Raw genomic sequence first — 26605 nt, forward strand, 5'->3', positions numbered from 1 at the left:
AGGGGAAAGAGCTGATATATTTAGTAATATTTAGCCTTTTTTTTCTGAAAACTAATAGACACTGTTGAGGGGATGGAGAACTCCTTTAGATCTCTGCAGGAATGCTTTTATAGGGGCCAGCAGGTCAAGAAGAGCACAAATTGCTTTTCTGCTTCAGGTGGAAAGACAATATGCTTCCAACATTTTGTTGCCGCAGTTCTGTCAGACATGTAAAGACCTTGATTACACGGTGGAGATGTGACTGCTTCCTGTCACAGTAATGAGGATGACCTTGTTATGATTTGGTTTTTTAAGCATTGCTGAAAAAAGCGTATTTCCTGGAAACCACAGTGGGAACAAAGCCCAGTTTCCACATATATTTCTCATTAGATATTGAATGGTTGCAAAGGTAAGGGGGCTGAGCTGAAACATCTTGCAGGTTTTAGCATGCAAAGTAAAAACTTTGAGATATTATTGACTGATGTAATTTGTGGTAGCTGGAGTTATCTGTGAGTAAAATGAAGAGAGATATATATACATATGTATATATTTACTAGGAAACGGATGACATCCAAGTCACATCATCAGCATGATGATCAGATTTCATTCTTTTGAGGATGGGTTTTTGGTGCAACTACATGAGAGCAGTCCTTATCTTTAAAGATTGAGAAAAAAAGTGTTTTGTGAAAAAGTGACCTTATTTTCTTTCCTCTTTTCTTCAGGCCATTTTGAGTGGTTAGAAACGAATTACGATGCATTACATGAAAGGGCCCATCTAAACAGCTCCATGTGTCATTGTTCCAGCAAGAATTGCCATTTTCAGTTTCACTACTCAATGGCAGATAGCAGTGGTCTCAAGGCAATACTGCTTATGAATCAGGTAAGGAGAAATGTGCTCGTTTCCAAAAGGTAAAGGTATGGCAGCCCAGGTGTTACCAGACAAAAAGCAAGATACACCTGCTGCAACATGCCTGTCCCCTGAGTCAGTTTGTGCAAAAAGTGACTCAGTACCATTCCACTGGTCTGTGCAATTGCAAAACCTGCGTGCTCACTGTCTTAGCTGCAAACTAATTTGATAGGTGAATGTTCTGCAATAAGATTTCAAGAACAAACCCAGCTATTACGGAATTAAATCAGTTTCAGATTTCAGGAAGGAAGTCTATAGTAACAGCTTTTCTAGCCTTCTTCCTGTTATGGAATTAAGAAAAAAGGTGCTTTTGTCTATGGAGAAATATTAAAAAAGAAAGTTGTTGACTCAGGATAACTGGAAAGTTCTTGATTAAACACCTACTTTGCTTTGCCTTGCCCAAATGTTACAGCAGGATTTTTTCTATTCTTCTACTTACTAGCAGATAAAAGAGCCCTTCCAGAATGAAATACAAATGTCAGTTGAGCATTGCTAACTATTTCCATCTTTCTTACCTTCCCTACCTTGTGAGACTTTCTAATATTAGGATGTTCTCTTTTGGAAGTCTGGCTTAATAGGTTAGTATTGATGCTTTGCACTGCTACTTAATGAAAGCAAGAGCAGTAGAGCTGATCTCATTAAGTTAATGGCTCTCATATCTTGATGCTGGGGTTGAATTCTTGTCATCCAACAATACACATATTTAAATATTAGATCTACTTCATCCACAAAGACGAGAAGCTGAAAACCCCAAACTGTAAAACAAACAAAAGGTCTTTAAATAAGGACAGGTAATGAAAAAAATTTATTTCTTTCTGACTATGCCTTTGAATATTTGAATAAACAACTCCAGGCTTTTGTTCATGTTTCATTTATAAAAGCCAATAGTTGTATTTTTCTATGACCAATTACTGTGTCAGGGAATTGTAACATAATCAGTGTTCTGGTCAGAATGCACAGAGTTTTGTGCCATAGTACTTGCCAATAAATTCCCAGGTATGACACTCGCAGCAACCTTGAGACAGAATAGGAATATTGATTTCAGCTGTTCACCTAAGCAGCATCAATGGACCTAATTTAAGAGTTTTCTTTCCCTGAAAACAGAGCAAATTATATAAGTGAAAACCATAAGAAAACTGACATCTGAGTTCCCATAGAACTGGGAGCCTAGATTGAATTAATTGATAAACTGGTCTTCACATGCTCATTAGAAGAACTTTTTCTGGCATTTTCCATAGATTCTCTTGGCCTTTTTATGCTTTAGGTATTGAATTTCTCCTTCAATCAGAAATCTGTTTATTGCACATAGACTTAAAGCTGATGTGAATTACTCATACTGGAAAATTTGCCAGAAAAATCTTCAGAAACATAAGCTTCTGCTGGAAGTTTCAGGAGAACTAGAACAACAGACTCATGTTTAAGACTTCTTGAAATGAACAGAGAGTTGGCTTTTACACATTTTGTTACTGAATCATTAGGTTGTTTGTGAAAAACACATGAAACTTCAAAACTAGCCAAGAAACATACTAAGAAACAGAATTGAGGGTCGAGTGCTTGTTCTGACCCTGGAAGACAGCAGAGCTGCTGTCCTGTAAGGTGTCATTCAAAATAACCCCTCAAGGTACCCTGTATGTACCTTGCAGTTTCCTGCATTTCCTATCACTATGTTTATTGATCAAAACCTCTTATCTTTGAATAACTCTTGCTAAATCCCAGAACTGACAGGCCCGACACACCTGGAGACTGGGTTATATCCAGTTTCAGTACTGTTCTAAGAGGCAAATGAAACAGATGTTTAAATTTATCCCTGGCCTTCCTCACTCTTTTAAGTGAGACAGCAAAGATGAGCGAACATATTTTCTAATTTGGACATTACGGTATTAATCGGAAGACAGAGAATTTAAATTGCTCTTGGGTATAAAGAAGGATAAGGAAATTGACTCCTTTTGTCAACAGTAACCCACTGTTTATTTACATTTAACTTGCAGTCTATGATAATCTACAGTTTTTCCTATTTTATTGTTGGCTTGCTAAACTGCTTTTCATTAAACACTACTGCATTTGACCATTTGATTTTTCTTTCTTAATTGTGACTCATATGTCTTTGAACTTTGTCTTATTGGTTTGGAACTGGTTTCTGTGTACTGAGATAATCTTGGATGGAAATTATGTCCTTCAGAGTGCTTTTAATTCCTCCCAATATAGTATTATCTACATTGTTTTAATATTTATTTTTCATCTGACTCTCCACACTCTCCAGTCAGTTAGTCAGCCTTATAATTATATCAGGCTCTGGAACAGACCTTTGCAGAGCTTTATTGTAATTTTATTTTAGTTTAACAGAAAACTATTGACATCTCCTCTTCGAAATAAGCTCACATTTCTATTTGCACTCACATTTTACAATAATTTCATTTACACCAAATCAATACAATTTTTTAAAGCATGTGTTTTATGAGATTGTTAAACCTTAATAAAGTTAAGCAACCAATTTTTCAAGTCTTTTTATGATGAAAAAAAAATTACACTGCTAAACACAACTTGGTCCTCATCAGAAGCAGCTCAAGTAGGTTTCTCAGTTTCTAATTCTCTAGCTGCTTATAGGGTTGTTAGCAATTTGTTCCAGTGTCTTAAGAGTTGTTCAGCATCTTGGCTATAATTTCATAGTCTGTATTAATCCCTTAGCTGCCATATGTGTCCTTTGTTCTCTCAATTGTCTGATTTCCTACACATTCTCCTCAGGTGATCAGAGCTTTCTGTTGATAGTAAAATATTCCTTACGGTATGCAACCTTTCCTTAAAGGTTTGTGATTCCATTCCAGTTTTAGTACTTCTGGTTTATATGTATTTGTAACATTATTTGTCTATTCTGGTCTGTGTTTGAATTCCCATTTGGCAATATTAACTCTTCAACTAACAAAAAATATTCACAGAATCATAGAATGTCCTGAGTTTGAGGGTACATGCTATCATCATCAAAGTCCAACTCATGGCCCTGCAAAGGACACCCAAGAGTCATACCCTGTGCCTGAAAGCATTGTCCAAATGCTTCTTGAATTCTGTCAGGCTTGGTGCTGTGACCACTTCCCTGGGGAGCTGTTCTAGTGCTCAGCCACCCTCAGGATGAAGAAATTTTGTCTAGTATCCAACCTGAACCTCTCCTGACAAAACCTCAAGCCATTCCCTGAGGTACTCAGAAAGAAGAGATCAGTGCCTGCCCTTCCTCTTCCCCTCATGAGGAACTTGTAGGCTGCCATGAGGTCTCCTCTCAGTTTCCTCTTCTCCAGGCTGAACAACCCAAGAGAACTCCATCACTCCTCACACGGCTTCCCCTCAATGCCCTTCACCATCCTCATGGCCTCCTTTGCCCTCTCTAACAATTTCATATCTTTTTCATATTATAGCTCCCAGAACTGCCCCCAGCACTCGAGGTGAGGCTGCCCCAGTGCAGAGCAGAGTGGGACAATCCCCTCCCTTGCCTGGCTGCCCATGCTGTGCCTGATGACCCCCAGGACAGGGTTGGCCCTCCCAGCTGCCAGGGCACTGCTGGCTCATGTTCAACTTGCCATGGACCAGGAGCCCCAGGTTCCTTTCCATGGCACTGCTCTCTAGTATCCCATTTCCCAGTTTGTACATTCAATTAACAAAATTAACTGTCTGTTAACTGACAGATAAATTTTAGCATTTTCAGTAAAAACGGAAACCAAATAATAAAATGTTGAGTCTATCATTTACTGTTCATTAATTGTTTGTCACTCCCCTTAAGTAATGGCCTTTTTCTTCTGCCTTTTATTGTCTTAATCTTTACATCTTTCATGGCTTTGAAAAAACCAGAAATTAAGCAATAAAAGATATTTTGAACTAATGTTTATACATGCAAGTATATTTGTATCCTAATGCACTAAAATTTTTCTATGTGTTCAACAACACCTGCAAAAGTCATGTGAGTACACTCCTCTGCAGAAGATAAAGTTGATTAATCATTGCGGGGGAACAAATAAGCCTTCGTTGCAAAATACTCTCTGAAAAGAGGAGTAGGGATAAAATAATGGGTGCAGTTGCACAGCAGTGCATGTATCGATAGAAAAATATTAAAAAAAAAAAGATAAAAAGTATTTTATAAATGGAGACTGTTATAAAAAGTTGTGATTTCTCTTCCATCTTCAAATCTGAGTCGCATTATCTCAGAAGAAAAAAAAAAAAAGTGGGAAAAAGGAACCATTCTTGGTCATTTTAGCTTTACAAAAAGTTGTTTATTGATAGTAATATATCACAGTAAGGAGAATAAAGTTATCTTGAGCAACTGCTCCCCTACATCACCAAAATGAATCTTGAAGGAAAGTACAACTTCCATATTTTAGAACAAGGCTTGCGACACAAGGAATTTGCTAGAGGGGTTAACCCTAGTAGCAAAGAGGTGGAAGAATATGACAAGCAGGGTGAATACTACAATTATTGTGAGGAAAAGAAATTGTATCATTGACTTATTAGAGCTGTATAAAATCACAGGGTAAAATCTTCTTAAAATATTGGTTCATCTGAGGTGATTTACAGCTTTCAGTGTAAATTAAAGTCCCAGAAGGTCTGGCTACTGTACAGAAAACTCAAGTTTACTGCTACAACTTACAATTTATTTGTGTTAAAATTAGTTTGGGAGAAAAATGGTCATGAGTTTGTAAGCTGTTATCTGAATGAGAACTAAATTATACTATCAAGGTGCATCCAGTCAAATACACAGAAAATAAATGCTCCCCAAAAGACATACAAATGTGTTTGAAGGGTTTGTACATGGATGTTAAATAAAAGAAGAAATTTAACCATAATCTATGGTTTTAACCTGCCATGCAATATGGTTCCTAGGACATCATCCTTTTCTGTGTCTTATATGTGCCTAATGTAGGCTAATAGATTTCCTTTGGAAGCTGAATTGTTTAGTAAAATGAAGCAAATTCACAGAATGAAGGGTCCTCAATATTGAAAGGCTTTTGCTGAATATGCCATGCAAAAAAGTGGACTAATATATCCTATACTGATGTAGAAACTCACAGCTGACTTTTATTTCTGAAATCAAGTATGCCATGTGCTTTATTCAATTTGATCTCTTCTGTCACTGAGTGTTTGAAATTAGCATATTGCCTTGGCCCTGTCTTGCAGTTTTCCAAAACTGATCTCTGAACACATGTTCAATGGGGATTTAATCTTCCAGCTTTGCTAATATATCAGAATGGCCTTGGTAGGGAAAGAGCACTAATTGTCTGCACATCACAAATCATATCAATGTTGTACTGCTGGCTCACAGCCTCTTCTCTCTTTTATATTATAAAACAGGAAAAAGATAACTGTCCTTGTCTGTAGTATTGATAACATTTCACATGCCTATCATAACCCCTTTTATTAATCTCCTGTAAGATAAATTTGTTTTATACTTTCAATTTCTCTTCATACAAGAGACTCTCCATTTCTCTTATCCTGCTTTGCATCTTTTTCTGAACTGCCACTAATTCTGTAATATCCTTTGTGGAAAAGATATGACCAATACTTTGCAGCTTCCTAAAAATAATCTCAATATTTTTAATGGTAAGTCTGTTTGTATGTATAGCCTATATTAACATTTCTCCAGGGCTTTTTTCTGTCATTTTGGTTTTGCTCTATTTTGCAACTGCTTTTTGTGTGGGTATACAGAGTTCAAATTTCTGCCTTCTTTCCTTTGTGCCTCAGTATGTTCCAAGCAGGAGCATGACCGAAAGCAGAGTGAGTTGTGAGATACTTCTGCCAAATTGTTGAATCAAAAGGGTTTGGAGTGCTTGCATAAAGGGAGCTTTACCATATGTAGCACTCTTCCATTTATCCTTAGGAGGTGGAATGAAAATAGGAGTATTAAGGTAACTCAGAGCATGAATAAAAGTTGTTAGGTTGTACTTTGTGTGCTTGCTTTACAGACTTAAAAGAATAATTTTTAGCACAACTGCTTGGGTAATTCTGGCAGACCCAAAATTCAGTTCGAAGAAAACTGCATCTAATTAATTACACAACATAATATAAGCAGTTATTTATGAAAAGCAAACTTATGTAGAGAACACCATGGAAACATATTGTTAAATTCAGCAATAATATGGCTTAATTTACATATTAATTAACTTTAATTCTACCAACTCAGCTCCTGATAATTATATTATTAGTCTGTTTAGTCACAGTAAATATGTGTTGTTTCCTCTCTCTCCAATAGACCTCAGTACAAAGATTGCAGATGAATATGAGAATTTCTATTTTTTCACATAGAGCATCTTTGCATATTGTGGTTGTTTGGCTGGGAGATGAAAAGATGGGGGACAAAAAATGGCCTTGATAACTTCTGGAGGAACAAAAGTTATCTTTAAAACATTGTTTTCTACATTTTACAGGAGGAGTATGTCTTGTGGAAAGCCAACATCATGACTAATAAGGAATGGGTCAAAGTAAATATACAGCTGCCAAAAGGGCTAGAAAATATAAAGGTATGAATGAAAAAGGCATGTGCTCAGTTTTTGAAGATGCTTTATTCTGTAGTTGTAAGTCTTCTACGAAGCCTAAAATTTGTCAAAATTGTGTTGTATATTGAATGTCTTGCTATTTTTTTCATTGCTTCAGTTTTAGTGAATCTCTGGTTGTATCTCAAGAAAGCATCTATACTGACATGACATACAGAAGCTACTGGACTTAAACAATATGCAAGAAAATGAATACAAATCTCATCTGATTCTAATTAGTCATCTGAGTCCAACTCAGGAATTACCTACTCATTTAAATGCATATATATTATTAAATGAGGTCATATTAATGATCTCTGTGGAACTTCAGCGAAATTATGTAAACAACTAATTGGGAAGATACCTTCTTGAAATTTCAGGCACAGAGATAAATGCTAAATTGCAACTACTTAATTGTTATATTAATTTACAACTTTCCATTTTAAGTAATTATTCATTTACAGGGTTTTTTTGTAGTTCTGTAAATAACCATCATATTTTACTCTTTCAGCAATCAGCTGAAAAGATAATCTCTGTGAAAGGACAAAGACTAAGCCCACTGCAGGAATTGATGTTTTGACAGATGTTAGAATGAATGTATTTCAGCAAGCTAGTAGGTTCTAAGGGTGTGTTGTTGCCTGTATCTGCTTTTCCCACAAGGACAATTTTGAATAAACAAGAAGATGTGTAATTAAGATATCTACAGTATCTAAAGATAAATAAACAAATGCCTGCTCAGCTTGTATGTATATAACTGGGAAGCCAAAATTATGTATTCTTGTACAAAGACTGCAAGGATCCCTGCACTTAGGGAAGAAATCTTTACTTTCACTAAAGATAGATAAATTTGTGCCAGTTTCATATTTTCAGCACAGCATTCTGCTTTTTGAACTGGCAGAGAGAGAATGGAAAGTATTAGAAGACTTTGGTAATTTTTTAGAAATTTTCTCTAGTGGAAGATAATGACCTATATAACTTATGTTTTAGAAAGAAAAATGTGTCTTGAGATTTCACTCCAACCTAATTCCCAGGCTTTGGGGAGTGTGCTAGACCCTTCTGCTTACTCTCCAAATCACATCTTTTCTAGTTTCCTTCTGTTTTGTCAGATACTCTTACACCGCGTTTTCTGAACCTTGCACATAACTACTTTCTGAGACTCACACTTTGGTTGTGTCCTAGCCTGTCAAGCCCACAAATCCATTTTTATTTATTCTTCCAACTCCTGCTCTTCTTTCTCAGTGCTTTCTTTTATTGCCATCCTAATCGTTTTTTGATGAATCCAAGCTTCTTCCTCCTGTTTGCTGCTTTATCTCAGGCAAAAGAAACATGGAGAGCACAAATGGGGTAATTTCATTGTTTTGAGAGCCAACAGAGCTGGGCTCCAATGTGGCCAGGAGCAACAGATGTTCTTCTGGAATTTCATTGCTATAAATCAGCTTGTGCTAAATCTGCTCAGAGCAAGGGAACTGTCAGAGAGAGGAATGCTCCTTGAATCCCTGTGTTTATGTCAATAGCAGTAAAACAAGCAGAGTGAGGGCATAGGCCCAGGATTGACGTGTGATTGTCCAAATAATTAGAACATCGGCATGGTTCCTAGAAAGGTTCTGATCTAAGCAAATCAGTCACCTCCCATCCAGTGCCCAGAACAGTTCCAGGATTACAGGCAGGTAGGGATCAACCCACTGCAGAGACTGAGTGAATCCATTTTACTGTACTTGATGAAGCAGTTCTCAGTCCTTAAGCTCTACTGTGCTAGTTGGTGTCTGAGGACAGCTCCCAGCCCATTTCATGTACCTGTAACTGGAAATTTTCTCTTGAGGATCTGCAAAATGAGGTTTTGAAGACACTTCAGAAAGGAAGACGGAGTCTTTAGGATATTAAATTTGAGGACACCTTTCTAAAGCACAGGGACATTACTAATTTTTAGCTAAAGGTTCATGAGATTAGGAGTTTTTCTTTAAAATAGACCTTTTTTTCTTTTTAACTTCGTTCATGGAATTCATTAAGTTTTCTCGTAATTTTAACCTGAGATAGCGATACAAAATTTCAGATTATGATTCGAAATTTACCAGAGTTTCACAATGGAAATTATGCAGCATTTTTTACACCTAGAACTGATTTGTGTAAATAAAAATCAATTTCACTCTGTTGTCTGTTAATGCAAATATTTTAACTGTAACAATTGACAGCTTGTGTTTAAAGGAACACTCCAGAGAGGGACAGGTTTCATCTGCCTGAATAGCATCCAGCTCACGGACACTGCACCATCAGAACCACCAGGTTTCTGCTCCTCCGAAGAATCCGCCTGCAGGGATGGGCAGCCCACAGCTCCTGGGTCAGCCTGTGACTCCTGGCTGGACTGCCCTGATGGCAGCGATGAGGACCCAGCCACCTGCTGTGAGTGAATCCCATTGCTTTAGAGGGACACCCTGCTGAAGAGTGTTGTGAAACCTAAATAGCTCCATTCAACATATCACTAGGAAAAAATAATTTGAATTTATATGGCTTATTTTCCATAGAATATTTAATAACGTACAGGTTAGAGAAAAAGTTCGTAGCATTTTCTTCTTTCTGTTGCTTCGTGTTTCTCTGTCTGGCCTCAGCATTATGTTTTAGATAGAGCTAGTAATTTGTTCAATAATCTGCTGAAATGCAACATTTGCCATATTTTTGCTTAAATGTATTCCCTACATACCACTTTTATAACCTCTACTTCCCTAATTTGCAAGGGAATGAAATCTCCTTTGGGATTTGTTCTCTGGACATTTTTCTAATTTAGGTTGTTTGTGAATTACTGTCAGAAAATGCATTAAGTGACATGATATTTGCACTGTGATGCAAATCACCACAGAAATGGGCCACATGTCAGAAGCTTCATCTTCTTCATTATATTTGCAGCTGAAGGTAAATTTGTCTAAAAGCCACACTTTCTACTGTACAGTCAAGAATAAAAAGAAAATAATTAAAATTACTGAAAAATGTTTGTAATAATTTTGAATAATTTTAGATCTCCATATGAAAATGTCTTTAGTGACCCTATCACTTGTTAAATTATTGTTATTATTATAGGGCATGTATAAGTTTTTTGTTTGCATGTGGTAGTAACACTTAAATATGTATTGCAGGGAAAAAACGTGCACATATTTAAGATACTGGTGATAATATATATTGATGCTGGGAGGCACCAATTAAAATTTTGTGCATCGCTGGAGGTAGCAGGATGAAAAACACTGATAACGTTTTATTTTTTAATTGCTTGATGAGACTTTAAGAGCTATTTGTGACTGCAAGATATTTTTTTAACTTGCAGTCTGAATCTAATTTTTTTCAATTACATAAATAACTGTGGGAACCGTCTCTGGAACAAGTAATATGTACAAATGTTGAAATAACATTTTAAATAAGAAGGTATATACTGTTTTATCTCTGGGTAGAATGTAAGCAAACATTAGGGGCTCCCTCTCTGAGAGCTCTTTTTGATTTTTACAAGCCTTTTACTCCTGTCTTCTTAGCTCTGTGTACATCCTACCTCCACTGGTAGGAGTGTGGACAGTCCTCATAAGTTCTTTGGGAGGAATGGAATGAAAGTGAATTGTACTTTCAAAGCTGGACTTTATTTCTCAGCAATTTAGCAATCCCACCTCCTAACCAGAGAGAATTGTGGTGAAAAGCAACTGGAAATAAAAAAGAATAATTTTTAGGTTTCAAAAGATGATGAAAAATAATTGTGGCCATTGAAGGGAGCTTCTAATTGTACTACACAAGGTGAAAATGAAGATAACTCCAAACATTTACAGGCCTGTGCCTCAGACACTGGACGCTGACACCGAGTAACCCAAAATTACAAATTACTTAAATCTAGTCAGTATTTTAAGGATCACAGTAGAATTTTTGGGAATATTTTTTCCATCATGGTGATGTTGATGGATCAGAAAAAAATGGAGACTTTGCACAAGGAGGAAAAATCAGAATGACCTGATGGTCTCAACACTGTCCTTTGTGGAATCTCCAGAGTTAGGGTGTTGGGACAAGGAATGATGAGAGCCACAATCAGTGCAAAATCCTCTTCAATAGTTCTGCTTAGCGCTCCATTCTTTGCTGCTGCCGCTTCTGCAGTTAACTGGGTTTTCTGCTGGCACTGATTCTCCACTAGCTCACTTCAAATTAAAGGAACTATGACACTCAGTGGAACCTGATATAGGGATTGTTTGCTTAACTATGTGTAGAGATATTCGCTGTTTGAAGAGGTGTGGTTTTGTTGGAGCAGTGCACAAAAGTATATTCATTCCTCAAAAAGAGGGTGGAAAAAGGTTGTTTTCTAAGTATAAGTAACCAATAGTAGTTGCTTCTTTCTCTGACTACTGCCTGAGAAGAAAGTACACAAAAAAAAAAAAAAAAACCAAAAACAAACCCATCTTTAAAATAGCAATAACAATTGTTAAAGCTGGCCCATTTTAATGGATAATGTTGTCTTGGCTACTTCCCACACTCCTTTTCAGGAAATAGGGCCCTAATGGAATATAGCTACTCAGCAGTTTGGTTGGCTTAGAAGATTCATCTTTCAGACACTTTACACAGTTGTGAGCAAAAAAGCTATAAAGAAAAAAATCTTAATTATTTTGTCCTTTGTTCTTTTATTCACATTATATAATTTTTCCACAAGATCTTGACATTGTCCTCCATGATGTTTAGATTTCACTATATTTATTCATATTGATTTTCAGTAAAATTCCCTATCTGGTAAAGTGATGCATATTTTAGCCTTTATTAGGTCTTTTAGCATCTATCCTTGGACACATCCTCAGTAGTTTCCTTTGTTGAAGTGTTCAGATGTACTGAAAGAACTGATAGATCTCCTACTGAACAAAAACCATGGCAGACAGCTGTTACCTAATGTGAAGGATTGCCCTCCTGTAAGAATTTGTTTGATTGTAATAAGGAATTTAAAAATAATATTCCTCTTTGGTCATGTTGATTTGACATGAATAGTACTAAAATAAAAAAAAAATTATTACAAAAATAAATGCCTATATGTTTTGCAACGCTTTTCTAATCTTCCTGTTTAATCTCTGCTAATTTATATAAATATATATTTAAGTCTATGAGACTTAAAAGTCCCAAAAATTAGGAAGGTGTCTAGGAAACACTTATGCACATGAGTGTCCATCTTTATTTGAGGCGCTAAAATCTATGAATCTAATGGAGTTACAAGTCATAAAATTATGGATTTTACGATCAAATTCTAGATTTTCATTATGTCTTTTTTCACACCTATTATTTGTGATCACTTCTAAATTTTTTATTTCAGTGAATGATAACAAATTATGAAAGCATAGTTAATATATTGAAGCAGAAAGTAAGAGGTAGTACTGGGACAATTTAAAGGATTATAAAGTCCTCTTTCCTTTATTTCCTACCTAATATAAAGGAAGTTTGGTACTAAATTGTGCGTCGAATAGCTAATATTTTAAACACTATACTTAAAATTATTTTACATTATTTATGTATAACTTTCATATTTACATAAATATTTACATATTTATATATAACTTTCACAACACTTATAAACCCATAAATACAAATTAATCAATTGTTAGCAGTCTTAGCAGCTTGGAAACAAATCTAGGAAGCACTTGTTATTTTCAAGTAATATCACACTTTGATGCAGTAGTGTTTCTGGAAATTACCCTTCATCATCATCATCCATGTAAATTCAAAATTATTGTTGGGTGGGGTCATCCTACAGGTATTTCTGAAAAAGGATCATTTCCATTTAACTTAGTTTGAAGAATTCTTAAAACAGCCATCTTTACCACTTCTGTTATTAATTTAACACCTCTAGTATTACCTTAAATATTCTCAGCTTTTCATAGGATTTGTATCATTTATGAATATGGAATATGTAGAATGAAGGAAACTTGTATAATTTTAAAGCCATGTAGCTTGTACTGCATTTCATTTACTGTATAGCCATTTACAATTGGAAATCCTTGAAACCTTCCACAGCAGACAAACAAAGATGCAAATATTTTTATCACCATTCAACATGAAAGAGGAAAGAGCACTTTTTAATCTGAAAAATTTGTTTTACTAAACATTTGCGTGCTTTCTGTGACACTGAATTTGCCTAAGTTGTCGATGTTCATCGATCTTGTAGGTGCATGTGGAAAAGAAGCTGCAGCCATGATATTTTCACAGGCTCCAGTGCTGACAAGCTCTGTGTAGCACTGCCTTTGGGTTTCACCAGAGCAGCTCCAAGCAAATGTGACCACTGCAGAACAAAGCTGCACAATGAGATTCTCTTGAGCTCTTTTTACCCTAAACAAGGGAACTCAGTTGTTTCAGAAGGAGGGGAGGCTATCTCACCTATGAGAGTTATGAATCATCTGTCTAATGATTTATGACATGAGGATGTTCAGGCTGGACGATCTGTGGCCATTTGTGATATTTCTGTATTAATTCTTTAGCAAGTTCTAGGTAAATTAAATTAATCACAGACTGATAGGAAAAGTGCAGAGACAATCAGAAAGAAGGCATATATGCAGCCCTTCACTTTCACAAAATGGCATAAAATATTAGCCAGAAATGACAAAATATTAATGGCAAAGAGGATCTTTGGTTTCTGTTTATAGTGATAGCTATTATCTCACATCCCAAAGACACTTAGGGGCTGCCATACTGAATGAGGGGAGCAGCCCTCCTCATTCTGTACTGTTGTTGAGGGAAACACCAACCTGATGGAGAGACAAACTGAGTGTCCCCATTTGTGCTCATTTGATTGAGCTCTCAGAGCAGGATTGAAAACCTTTATGCAGTTGCAGGCTAGCAAAGCTGAAGCAATATGACTTGGCTGGTAACCTAGTCTAGGTAACAGAACTGCTTTGTTTTCCCCTGGGAGGATTATGAGGAGCTAGGATAGATAGAGTAAGCTAGTCAAAGAAAAAAATCCACATTTAACCTCCCAATGCTCTTGAAATATGTGCCTTGTTTCCTGAGTTTTTGGTTTTGGTGATTTTTTGTTGTTGTTGTTGTGGGTTTTTTTAAAATATGATGAAAACAGTTTGTATTAATTGAAAAATCTTTTCAGTGTATTGTATGGCTTTAGTAACCTACACTTATTCTTGTAAATCTAGATATTTTTAGGGAACTATTTTTTTCCTGGCTGCATCACTGGATTTTGTGGAGATGGTGTAATAATTTACTCCTTCACTTGTTAAGATATACTGATATATTCACAAGAATTTAAAAAAAAAAAAAAATCCAATTTGTCTTACTGTTAAAATGAAAGCAAGTTGTTGTTTCCTTTCTATTTTTCTTTCTGTTTTGCTGAATTATAAGTAGATAAAGGTCCAAAATAGAGAACTGACTCATTTTCCATTCAAAATATCAAAAACCTATCTGTAATTTGACACCATTGAAATATTCCTAGTGAAATGTAAAACATAAGCTCTGGTGCTGAGAATTAGAGTAGAAAGATAATATATCAGAAAAGAGCTTTATGTCAAACTTAACTGTGGTATGACTACTCAAAAACTATGGGCTGTGCAGTCTCTTATTTTCCTACTATGGATAGTGAAAGATTATCTATAATCCCTTGAAGGTTCAGATAAAATGTTGAATGTTTGATAGGAAAGGCACATTTCTTAACATTTATTAATGTTTGAGGAATGAAAAAAAAGCACTGAAAAAACTGTTTTACTTGGATTTGGGTACTAGCCAAAGTACAGAAATTTTCTTTCAAGCTTGATTAAACATTTACAAGTACCCCTTAAGTTTTTAGAATTAAATAGGGATAAAGTTTAAGTTCAACTGTTAATTTGGGCAAGTGCATTTCACTCACAGTTGGAGGCTACATATTCTACAACATATTTACACTTTTAAATTGAAGTATCACTTCCAGATACTACATAGGGGGAACACTTGGGTTTGGTAATTGATTCTAGTCGGTGTTTCTGCACGACTGGGTGCTTGTTTAGAGCTTTGAATTTCAAGTGAAAGGTGTAATAAAAAACACTTAACACCTAAAGTGTGGTCAGCATTATCATATTCTATTTCCTCTCCACTACCCAAAAGAAAAAAACGCAAATCAACCATCATCAACAAAAGCCCAAACTTAGCAAAGAACAGCAATGAAAAACCCCGAAGTGCACCACCATGAATGTTCTTCCTACCTTTATGTTCAGACTGAATCAAGTTTGAAAAAATTACTGGACAAAACCAATTTGATTTGGGGTTGTCTTTTGCTGTGTGTCCGTGTCTCTTTTCCCCCTCTGCTTTTATATTCAGCTGAAAAATTGGTGTTTATATATTTCTTTCTACATCTATAGGATTAGAAGAAATTGTACTACAGGCTACCAATGTTACAAATGATGATTTCACCACACCTCTCTTCCTGCTGAACATCAAAGGCAGTGATGGGTTCTGATCACACAAAAGCTGTTGTTTTCATCAGCATGACAAATCTTCTTGAGGTCCCAAATACCTCTAGTTAAAAGAAAATAAAAATTTAAAAAAATGTTTCCATGCTAAATACCTTTTAGAGCTGTAAAATAATAGTTATTAGTACTATCTTGATCTTAGATTCATATTTAAACAATTATTGTAACTTATTTTCTTTGGTGCCTACAGGATCAGTTATGGATGTGGTTTTGGATATTACTGTGCAGACACTGCAGTCAGCAGTTTGTGCAGAAGACCTTTTGTGGGGTTTAGGGAGGCCGGGAAGCCAGGAGAAAGACATATTTAAGCAAAGAATATTTGCCTTTTTGTGTCACATTGGTTCTCTTAAGACTGCTTAGCTAAGGAAAGCAAAATGCCTAGACATAGTATTAATTACCAAAACAGCTTAGTCTTGGATATCAGTTTGCATATTCAACCTTAATGTACTAGCAATTGAAGTCCAATTAAAAGATACCTTGTGAAAAGCATGAAAATTTAATTAAATAAGTTAACCAAGTTTCATTTTTAACTAAACATGCTGCACTAAACAGAAATCCATGCACCATCAAATTTTAATGTATATGGTAAAGCCAGATGAGGGACACTGATATTTGTGGTTGATTTTGTACCTTAAGATTTAGCTGCTCAAATAACCTCTTTATTCCTGGGAAACTTCTGCAATTAACTTTGCTACAATGGTGCTTAAAGAAAGACGCATTTAATTTTGGTTTTGTACAATCTGAAAATTGGAGTAATATGTACGATTGTGTCTGAGGCTTATATGATCAGATAAACTTGCTGTGGGAGCAGAAAGTGACAAATCCAGTTCTAAAATAATAGTTACAATTGCAATAAGTGACCCCAGGGGTTAAATGTAGTGCCTTGGGAGGCTATTCTGAACCAGGAAAGAAAACTCTGAGTATAAATTTTTCTTATCAAAATAATTTTTGGTACTCAACAAATGTTGGAGACTGTGAAATTTTGATACAATTTAAATTAGTCCAATCCATACCAACAGAGAAAATGGTCTTTTACATTGCAATAAAAATATCTAGGCAATCTGAATAATTGATTAATAAATTTAAATCTCATTTTCAAAAAATATATTAAATGAAAGCTTAATTTATCTTTGCTTTCCATATATTTTAAGCTCTAAATAAATTTGATTTTTCTTGCACATTCATAGTACAATTCTTCTTTTAAAATATTTAGTACTATTTTTGTAATATCTCAGCAATTTATGTACAGGTCTTTACTATATTTATTCCCTTACAGGTAGTTTGTTTCATGGTTCTGAGTTTGATTAAGAAAGGAAGGGTCTGCCCTAGCTGTTACTTGTGTTCTAGAATTTATCATCCATCTGAATAACCTGAAACACTTTTGTGCTTCTTCAACACTCTTAGTACATCTAAGTACAAAACAGTTGAAGTTGTGGCATTAAACTGTTGCATCAAGTTCAGCTTATGGATCTCTTGTTGCTGTTGTTCTTACCACAGCTAATTTCACCTTCTGTGACTTTGAGACTGACCTTTGTGGATGGAAGCCACTGAGCAAAGGTGATGCTGACTGGAACATAATGAAAGAACCTGCTCCCCTTGACAGAGAACTCCCTGGCAGAGGCCATACAAATAACATGGGGCATGGTGAGACTTATTGTTATTTTTCTCCTTCTGTCATGGAAATTCCTACTTGTAAATGGTCACAGACTGATGATAAAAACTGTTTTGAAATGGATGTCACGCAGTATGTAAATAACACAAGTAATGTATTACAGAAAGCCAATCTGTTGGAGATGCTCTTTTTTAGCTGTGATCTACTTACTACATCTTTGTAACCCTTATTTTTGGCTGGAACAATCACTGAGATATGAGACTTAATACAGTTTTTTGAGATACTCATCTTTGAACTGACAGCTGACTTGTTTGTGCATATCATAACCATTGTTTACCCAATATTCACATAGGACCATTTTTGGAAGCATTATTTGGACAAATAGCTTTTTGTAGAGTGAAGTTAAATTAATCCATATTGTCTGGAAAAAAATAGAGTGAGTATAATTTCCTTGAAAGAATTGTCCTTCCTTCAGCCTATATTTGTCATACAATGCATTCCGCTAGAAAACTATTTCATTCCAGGAGAAGGCTGTTAAAAATATTTTTCCAAAGTGAAAATGTTATTATTGCACACTCTATAAAAATAAAACTGCCAAGCATGTTTTTCATTGTCAAATAATATTGACAAGTATTCTGTGACCTCAATTTTATTGAAATGTATCTATTGCACTGCTTCCAGTGGAGATAAGATTAAAATCTGCATTATGGTCCAGAGCCCCTTTTAGATTTAATTATGTACATTATCTTCAGCCAGACCTCCACACTCCTCTTCCGTGTTCATGTTAAAGAAATGTGACGTGTTAAGTATTCCACCTCAGGCACTCAAAACTATAGGAACTCCAGGGTTAAAATTCACCTGAGCAAACAGTAGTGTGTGAAGTACGTGTGTGCGAGCTATAGAATGATTCCAAATGAACAGACATATTTTTTCCATTGGTCCTCATGGGATAAAGTGCACCAAAGTTGCTGCTCACTTTTCTCAGCAGATGTTTGATATTTCATTTTATTATCTCTGTAGAGTGGGACTGGATCTGCATTACAGCACTTTATGTAACTGCTCTGTTACAGGTTTCAAACTCTCAATGCTCTAGAAGGGTGCACTGCTCGGCCGGTGTCTTTCTCTGCTCTAGGTGCTGCTGAGATTTGAGGGGTAATGTGGTCAGAATGAAAGCTGCTGGTAGCCTAAATATCACATTAAAATCACCCACATGTGGCTATGTGCTGCTTCACTTAAGATGCTTTGTTACCTGAATTATTACAAGTTTGTTTCAATGTTGGTACAGGTTGAAGTCTCAAGCAGATTTGGAGGTTACTATGCCCCACCTCTCAAGCCCAGAAATGTCGCATTCCCTGTATAAGTTAGCTGAAAAGCTAACTCTGAGGTGGTTTTGTACCAATCTATCATTGTTCCTACTACAGCCACGACTTCAGAATTAGGATTCTGGAATCTGAGCAAGTTTTTGCCAACATTAAATCACCATCCTTCAGGTTGCAACTGTTCCTTTTAGTACCAGGGAGTGCTCATCTCTCCTCTCTCCTGGGGAGGGCAGTAGCAAATTTTGGTTAATGAAGATCTTAACAAGGCTACAGTAGAGCCTCAGCTGCAAATTGAAAGTGGGTCCTTTGAAGTACCCTTGCATCCCAATGAGGGGAGCTTCCCTCATGCTGTGGAGTGCAGCATTCCTGTTTGTACAGGGGGCTGGAATGGCCTCCTCTTTGTGCCAACCTTGCTAAAACCATGCCATTATTCACGTGGGGCTGGACCTAACCCTCGGCTTCATTATGTATCCATGGGAAATAAATGGCTAAGGAGTATGACTGCGGCAGCACAATAGCTGATTTTCCAAGATGTAAGGCAATATGTGTAATATAAATGCTCAAAAAAGACCGAGCCTTTAGTGTTGTTTTGCATAGACTTTCATGAAAAAGTCTCAGTATTCAGCAAAGGCAGCACTGACGGCATTCAAAATATGCTGCTTTAGGGCCCCTTGAAAATGTTTATCCTTCCCTACCTTTGTCTGAAGCACATCTGCTGTAGTTCAAATCCAAATGCAGTGCATTTGCCAGAGTTCAGATTAGATCTTTAATTAAGCTTTCATCCCCACTAGCACAGACAACAATGTCAAGTCTGTGGACCCCATGAGAAAATATAGCTTATTCCATTGGCTCCTGTGGTCTGCAACATTGTTAGCATGCTTAAAAGTGGCTGTGCTGTGCTGAGAGTGAATACTGTACCCTAAAGGAAATAATTTCTGGTCTAAATTCTGTTTGAAACATTATTTAAGCCAATTAAAATGTGTCCTTTAGGGATCTTGGCTGAGGTCTCTGTTGTTTGATCTCCAGGGTGCTCTGTGTTGCAGCTCCTCTGCTCTCCCCAGTCCACGCAGAGAGTGGATGGGAGATGTGTGAAGGTGATGGGTAATAGCTGTAGTGTTTTAAGGCTGGGGATCTTATGATTTTTGCTTGAAGAAAGCAGACAAAAAATACTTCCAGTGGATCAGCACAGTAATGCTCTCAGAAAAGCAACATCTGAACGGCCTTTGAGGGGCTCCGCAGTCACTTCCTTGTGCTCACAGGCTCCATGACAGGGTAGTCTTAGCAATGGCTGCTCAAATAAATAGCCTTATTTCCTTCTCCCTCTCTCCTTGTCTTTGGAATCACTCATGATAATTTAAGAAGAGGGAAGAGCCAGGAGTATTTAGCAATTCTGTTTTGTCTTTGCCCACACAGACACCGCTCGTCACAGCCTGTAACAACACTCTTCTCATTCTCCACAGAGACCAAACTGATGGCAAAGCAGTTTAGATTGTTTTGATCTACAAATAAGCTTTATGTGTCTCATGAAGCATATAGTTACCTCTCTGAGGTAGCTATTTGCCATTGGAGCATGACATATTTCTCATACTTTAAACCACGATTTGTTTATAGGAGCGTTCATTTGCCTCAGTGGATCACATCAGACGAGCACGAAGATGGTCGTGTCTCACCTGGGAAGCCCTTTCCTTGTCAAGCTTACCCCTGGGCTCTCCTGCTGCCAGGTAACAGTTTGGTGTTAACTGCCCCCATCCTTGTGACCCACCCCTCACCTGATGCAAAGCAGGTATTCTTCATGCTCCAAGTCTTACTGCCAAGGGCTCTATTTCAATACCAGTGGAAGGAGTTACAGACCTATTCTTTGGGAGGACAGAGAAGCAGACAACTTTTTACTGCTTTGTTGCCAATATTTTCCGTCAGGTTATTACTATTCTTTCTGAAAGCACCCAGCAGGTGACTCAGATTTCAGGACGTGCTCCAGAATTTTGTGGCAAAGGTAACAACTGGACAACAATAACAGAGCTCTATCAAACAGCCACTCTGTTTTCTGAAGACAGGAAAATCACAAAACCAGGGTTCCAAAATAGAAGACCAGTGGTTTGAAGTCACTATACACATCAGCTGTGTTGGTGTGATCAGAGAGAATTTGCTACCATGCTCCAGATGTGTACTAAATTTTAACTCATGGTTTGAGGAGGACACTTTTTAAGCTGATCAGTGCAGAACTTGGGAGTTGCTTTGAAATGTGAGGTTTTTTGTCACATGGCTTGCATGGCTCTGCAGAGGAATGCAAAAGCAATCAGCCAGGATAGTGGTTGATCTGAAAAACTAGAAAGGTACCAGGAAAAAATGTATCAGGAGGGACAAACCCCAGAAAAATATTAGATGAAAAATGAAAAGACATTTTTACAGCTAGATGGTTGTGATTTTCAACAAAATCTGTATTTTTAAAACAAAATTTGAAGAAATATATTAAATATGAAGAGCAACTATTTATAACATTCACTGTTGTATTTTTATTTGTCCTTTTGGCCACAGAATAAAATTAATAGACATTGTTCAGTTTTATAACATTTTTCTTTTTTTTTTTTTCTTCTTTCCTGAGGCTTTTTTATTTTCTATTCTCTAATTTTTCAATGCTGGTGCTATACTGGGGAGAAGTTAAGTTGTGTAGTTATGGCATGGATTTTTCTGATACTGTATAATCCCTTCTTATTTAAAAAGTCAGAGAGAAGGAAAGGAAAAGACAGAGAAAGCTTGCCAAAATAATTTTATTTTGTTCTGCGTAAAAAAAGAGGCTTTGAAGAAACAAAATAAAATTTTGACTGGTTTCTTAATTTTTCAGACTCAGTGTAGAACTGAAACTGTTAATTCTTAAGAGATTCCCCCCCCCAAAACAAAACAAAAAACAAAACAAACAAACAAAAAACCTGAAAAGAAGGAGCTGCACTTAAAACTCCCAACAAGTAGCAGAATTCCATTCCATCAGGATCTAGGCTTCTTAGGTCATATCTCATCTAAGGAACCAGAAACAACTGCTAGCTTAGCTAAATCTGTTTTACTTGGGACTGCAGCTCACTTGTACTCACGCTCATCAGCGAGTTACCAGATCTCAGCTGAAGAGTTGCAGCTTGCAGCTGAGGAGTCAAAGCCCTGTATATTACATCACTCCTGGGACTCCCAACAGCCTTTGTACTCACAGTGCATTTGTTTTGACAGTTCCATCTCTCTTTTGTTGACTTTGATACTGAGTAGATAAGCACCTTTCAGATTCAGATTAATTTATCTTAGAAACCCTTAAGGCAAACTGGGCACCACTGATATGTGAATCAATGAATTATTCTGGTAAGATCTATTGCAGAGTTTGGTCTGCACTCAAAATAAACACAGATGCAGTGGGGATGCACGTATTTTTCTCTACTTCAAAGTCAGAAAAGAAACAAGTTTTATTCTAAGTATGCATGTATTGAATGAATTTAAAATTCTTAGATCTAACAAATGCTAGAGCAAGTTCTTACCTAACTGTACGTGTCTGTCAGGAGAGTGGTTTTGAGCACTGGAAGCCTGGCTTTCTGCCACATTATCCCTGCAGACTTTTACTTCTGGGAAAGAGCAACAAGTAGGGGTTGCTCATTGGGATGTGTTATGTTCTCTGCCTATTAATGTGAGATGATGCCCTCTGTTGGATATCCCACTGAGAGGATAAAAGGATCCAGACAAAGAGATCTATGTTTATTATTAGCTTCACAAGTTCTTTAGCTCCAGTTGTTTAAAAAAAAGGGGAAAAAAAAAAAAAAAAAAAAAAAAAAAAAAAGGAAGGGTAACAGATTAATATTGTGCCTTTCTGGTTAATTGAAGCTTAGAACTAACTCCTTTCTGCAGCTTCTTGTAACTGGGTCTTGTAGATGTAAGCTAAGAATCATCTTCATTTAGCTCAAGGTTTTGGAGATGTGGAGGCAAATTTCTAGTCACAGCTCTGCTTATGTCTCTTTAATGGACACAATAGTCATTGTATAGTAGAACATGTAGACGTAAAGAAGGAAGGTAAAATTAATTCTTATTTAATGAAAACATAGATTTGTTTGAAAGACGAAAGTCATCTAAATTGTTTAGAGTGTAATTCTTCAAACACCCCATTTTGGAAAGTGTTTGTATCCGTGCTGATTTCTATTTCTTAAGCTTTTTGCTGGGGTAATGAGTTACATGAAAATATTTCAGTTTATTAATAAGGATCAAAATTATTTTATAAAGGACAAGATTTTCATGAGTAGTGGTAAAATTAAATGTTGAGAGACCAAGTCTACCAGACCTGAAGCCAGATGATATTGAAAACTAGCAGTGTGTTTTAACAGGAATATTTCTGCACAACTGATCCAGCTCTCCTTTTGCCCTCATGAATAGTCAAGTATTATCAAAATCAAGGCTTTTGCAGGGAAGTAAAGATACTGCAGTTGAAGAAATTTTAGTCTTTGTGTGTGTGGAGAAGCAGGAAGGACTCAGGGGGAAAGAAAAAAAAAATTAATCTTTGAAAATCTTATTTCTTCCCCTCTGTTCTCAGCTGAATTTTTCCCTGGGTGTTATTTAAAAAAAAAAAAAAAAAAAAAAAAAAAAAAAAAAAAAAAAATTACATGTATCAGACTTATTCTGTATTGCGGGGGAGTGAACTGTGATTCTCATTGCTTTCTTATCTTTTCTGCCTCAGAAGGACCTTCATCCACATACAGTCTTTGTATTTTCCTCCCATATATGGGTCAATCTGCTTGTTTCAGGAGACAAATAGATTATTTTAAAAATCTGTCTTCAGATTATATTCATTTATGTTGGTTGTCGAAATAAAAGATTATAATTTCTTTCATATGAGAATCTCAATGATTGCATTTCTGAGATTAACATGCCTATGAAACTGTCATATATTTAGTATTTGTAAAGAAAAATAATCTTTGAGAAGTTTCTAAGTGCTTACTAAGTAAGAAGTTAATGGAGTCTGCATCAATTGATAGACACAAGTTAAAAGTAAATTGTAAAAGTAAGCTTTACTTTCAAATATAGTTTTGTTTTTAGACATGATATTGCTCCTCAGCATGTTGTAATTTCAAACATCCCCATCTTTTGTGCCAAGTCTGTGCTTTAACCCATCATGTCATTCTTTGTTATAATGTACATATATTAGTTGGTACTGAATGTATTGCAGATTGATTATATAATTTTTAAAGCTTTTCATTAAAAACTCTTTCAACAGGTAAAATTTTGGTACCGGTTATCTCAGGATTCCCAGCTTTCTGTCTTTAAGAGGACTGCATTACATGGAAGTTTGGAAAAATTGCTTGACATTTCAGGATTGCCTGAGATGAATTGGACTAAAGTGAATATACCTGTAGAAAGTGTGGCTGAAGAATTACCTTTTCAGGTAATTAGCATTTAAAAAAAGCATTTACTTTGCTTTCAAAAAGATATTTTACTTTGGCGTTTAGAATTAATTTAATTTTAGTGCTGAAATATAAAAAGAGAATTTCTATTCTTTAATGTTCTTATGAAAAATAATTTAATTCAGCTTTTTCCACAGGTCCATGGATTAAAGAGCATAGCCATTGTTTCAGTATCCTAGGCATTAGAATAATTTTTTGTAACAAACATCAAGGGATCCTAAAGATTATTTAGCTCCAATCCCCATTGGCAAAGATATCTTTCATTTGACCAGGCTGGTCAGAGCTCCATCCAGCCTGGCATTAAACACCTCCAGGGGTGGGGCACCCACAACACCACCACTTCCATGGGTACCACCCAGGGAACTTCCTCACCACCCTCAAAGTAAAGGATTTCTTCCCAATATCCAATCTGAACCCACTCTTTTTAAGTTTGAATCCATTCCCCTTGTCCTGTTACTACATGACCTTGTAAAAAGTCCCTCTCCATCTTTCTTCTAGGCTCCATTCAGGTACAGAAGGCTGCAATTAGGTCACTCTGGAGCCTTCTCATTTTGAGGCTGAATAAACTCAGTTCTCAGCCTTTTCTCACAGGAGAGATGCTGCAACCCTCTGATAAACTTAGTGACCTCTTCTACACACATTCCACCAGGTGCTGGGGACCCCAGAGCTGGAAACAATACTCTACATGGGGTCCCACAAGGGCAGATTAGAGAGGCAGCATCCCCTCCCTCCCCTGCTGCCCACACTGCTTTCGGTACAGCCCAGGACACTTTGGCTTTCTGGGCTGGGAGTGCACATGGCTGGGTCATGCCCTGTCCCTTCTGGGCAGGGCTGCTCTCAATTCCTTCATCCCCAGCCTGTCTTGACACTGGGGGTTGCCCCAACCCAGCTGCAGCACCTTGTACTTGAACCTCATGAGATTCCCACGGGCTACTTCTTGAGCTTGTCCAAGTCCCTCTGGATGGCATCCTGTCCTTCAGGTGTGTCACCTGCACCCCTCAGCTTGGTGTCACCTGCAAACTTGCTGAGGGTGCACTCGATCACACTATGTCATTAATGAAGATATTAAATAACATTTGTTCAAATACAGACCCCTGAGGGGCACAACTTGTCACTGATATTCATCAGGACTCTGAGCTGTTGACCACTTCCCTCTGGATGTGGCCATGAAACCAATTCTTTATCCACCTAACAGTCCATCCATTAAATCCATCTCTCTCCAATTTAAAGAGCAGAATGTTGTGGGGGCCATGTCAAAGGCTTTCCAGAGGTCCAGATATGGGACAGCCATTACCCTTCACTGATGCAGTCATTTCATCACAGAAGGCTGCCGGGTTGGTCAGGCAGGACTTGCCCTCAGTGAAGCCTTGCTGGCTGTCTTGAGTCACCTCCTTGTCCACCATGTGCCTTAACATAACTTATTGGAGGATTTGTTCCACGTTCTGCCCAGGCACAGAGGTGAGGCTGACAGTGCAGGTACTTCAATTTCCAATCTACCCCTACATTTATTGTAGCACATTGCTAACTTCATTGGGCACAGTATAGATGAACACAGTTAAATTATGTTGTAAATCATCAAATTTGGTAACCATGAATACCTAATTTAAGAAGATATATAGATTTTATGTGTTCTAGAGGAAGACCATTCATTCATTAAGTAATGACTCCTACCATTTTTGATTGAAGCAAGGTCATCTGGGTTGCGTAACTTTCTCTAGGTAAGAGTGGTTATGGCTTTTACAGTTGAGAAGCAAATTTCTGACCTGACCAAATCTCAGTTTAATTTTTCCTGGCTGATGTTCAGTTGTTTGTAAAAACTATTTAGTTCCTGTGAAGATGTCATAAATTATAAAGGAATATAAAAAGAAGTATTTGTGCATGTTTGTGTCTTTTTATCATGTCACCTTTAATGAATTACCATTTATTTCTGTCTTTAAAGATTATCTTGCAAGGTACTATTCTAACAACAAATGGTACTGTTGCTATTGATGATATCAGTATAACAGAGGAAAGAGTAGTTGTGAAGAGATCACTTCCAGGAATCAGCCAGGAAAATGAAGGCAAGTTTCATGGTTTTCAATACATTTTCCCCAATGTCTGCTATACATAACTGTGATTTGACTGACTGTTTAACTTACTTTAATTCAAGTAGAGGATAATCTGAGAAAAGAAGTCCATATGCTGTAATCAGTCATCTCCCTGGAAATGTTCCAGGCCGTGTTGGATGGGTCTTTGACACTGCCCATGGCAGACTATATGATCTTTAAGGAACTTCCTTATCCAAACCATTCTATGGTCCTATAATGAAGTCTTTCATCCTTGTGTTATACATTAGCTGCTACAAGAAGTTTGCACTAATTCTGCAATGTGAGCTCTGGTGGGAATTTCCTGATAACTCTATGTAACACCTGCTCAGGTTCA

The 26605-nt window shown here is 36.8% G+C and overlaps 1 protein-coding gene across 1 annotated transcript in view; it reads left to right on the forward strand.

The window, feature by feature from the left end:
* MALRD1 (MAM and LDL receptor class A domain containing 1) overlaps positions 1-26605 on the forward strand; it is a 235169-nt gene that overhangs the window by 19888 nt on the left and 188676 nt on the right. The window contains exons 7-13 of the mRNA XM_040062159.2: positions 702-859; positions 7288-7380; positions 9582-9789; positions 17328-17474; positions 20373-20482; positions 23998-24165; positions 26124-26244. Coding sequence (XP_039918093.1) covers positions 702-859; positions 7288-7380; positions 9582-9789; positions 17328-17474; positions 20373-20482; positions 23998-24165; positions 26124-26244 — 1005 coding nt within the window. The remainder of the gene's footprint in view (positions 1-701; positions 860-7287; positions 7381-9581; positions 9790-17327; positions 17475-20372; positions 20483-23997; positions 24166-26123; positions 26245-26605) is intronic.

Source organism: Hirundo rustica, chromosome 1, assembly GCF_015227805.2.
Source record: "Hirundo rustica isolate bHirRus1 chromosome 1, bHirRus1.pri.v3, whole genome shotgun sequence".
NCBI classification, from domain to species: Eukaryota; Metazoa; Chordata; class Aves; order Passeriformes; family Hirundinidae; genus Hirundo; species Hirundo rustica.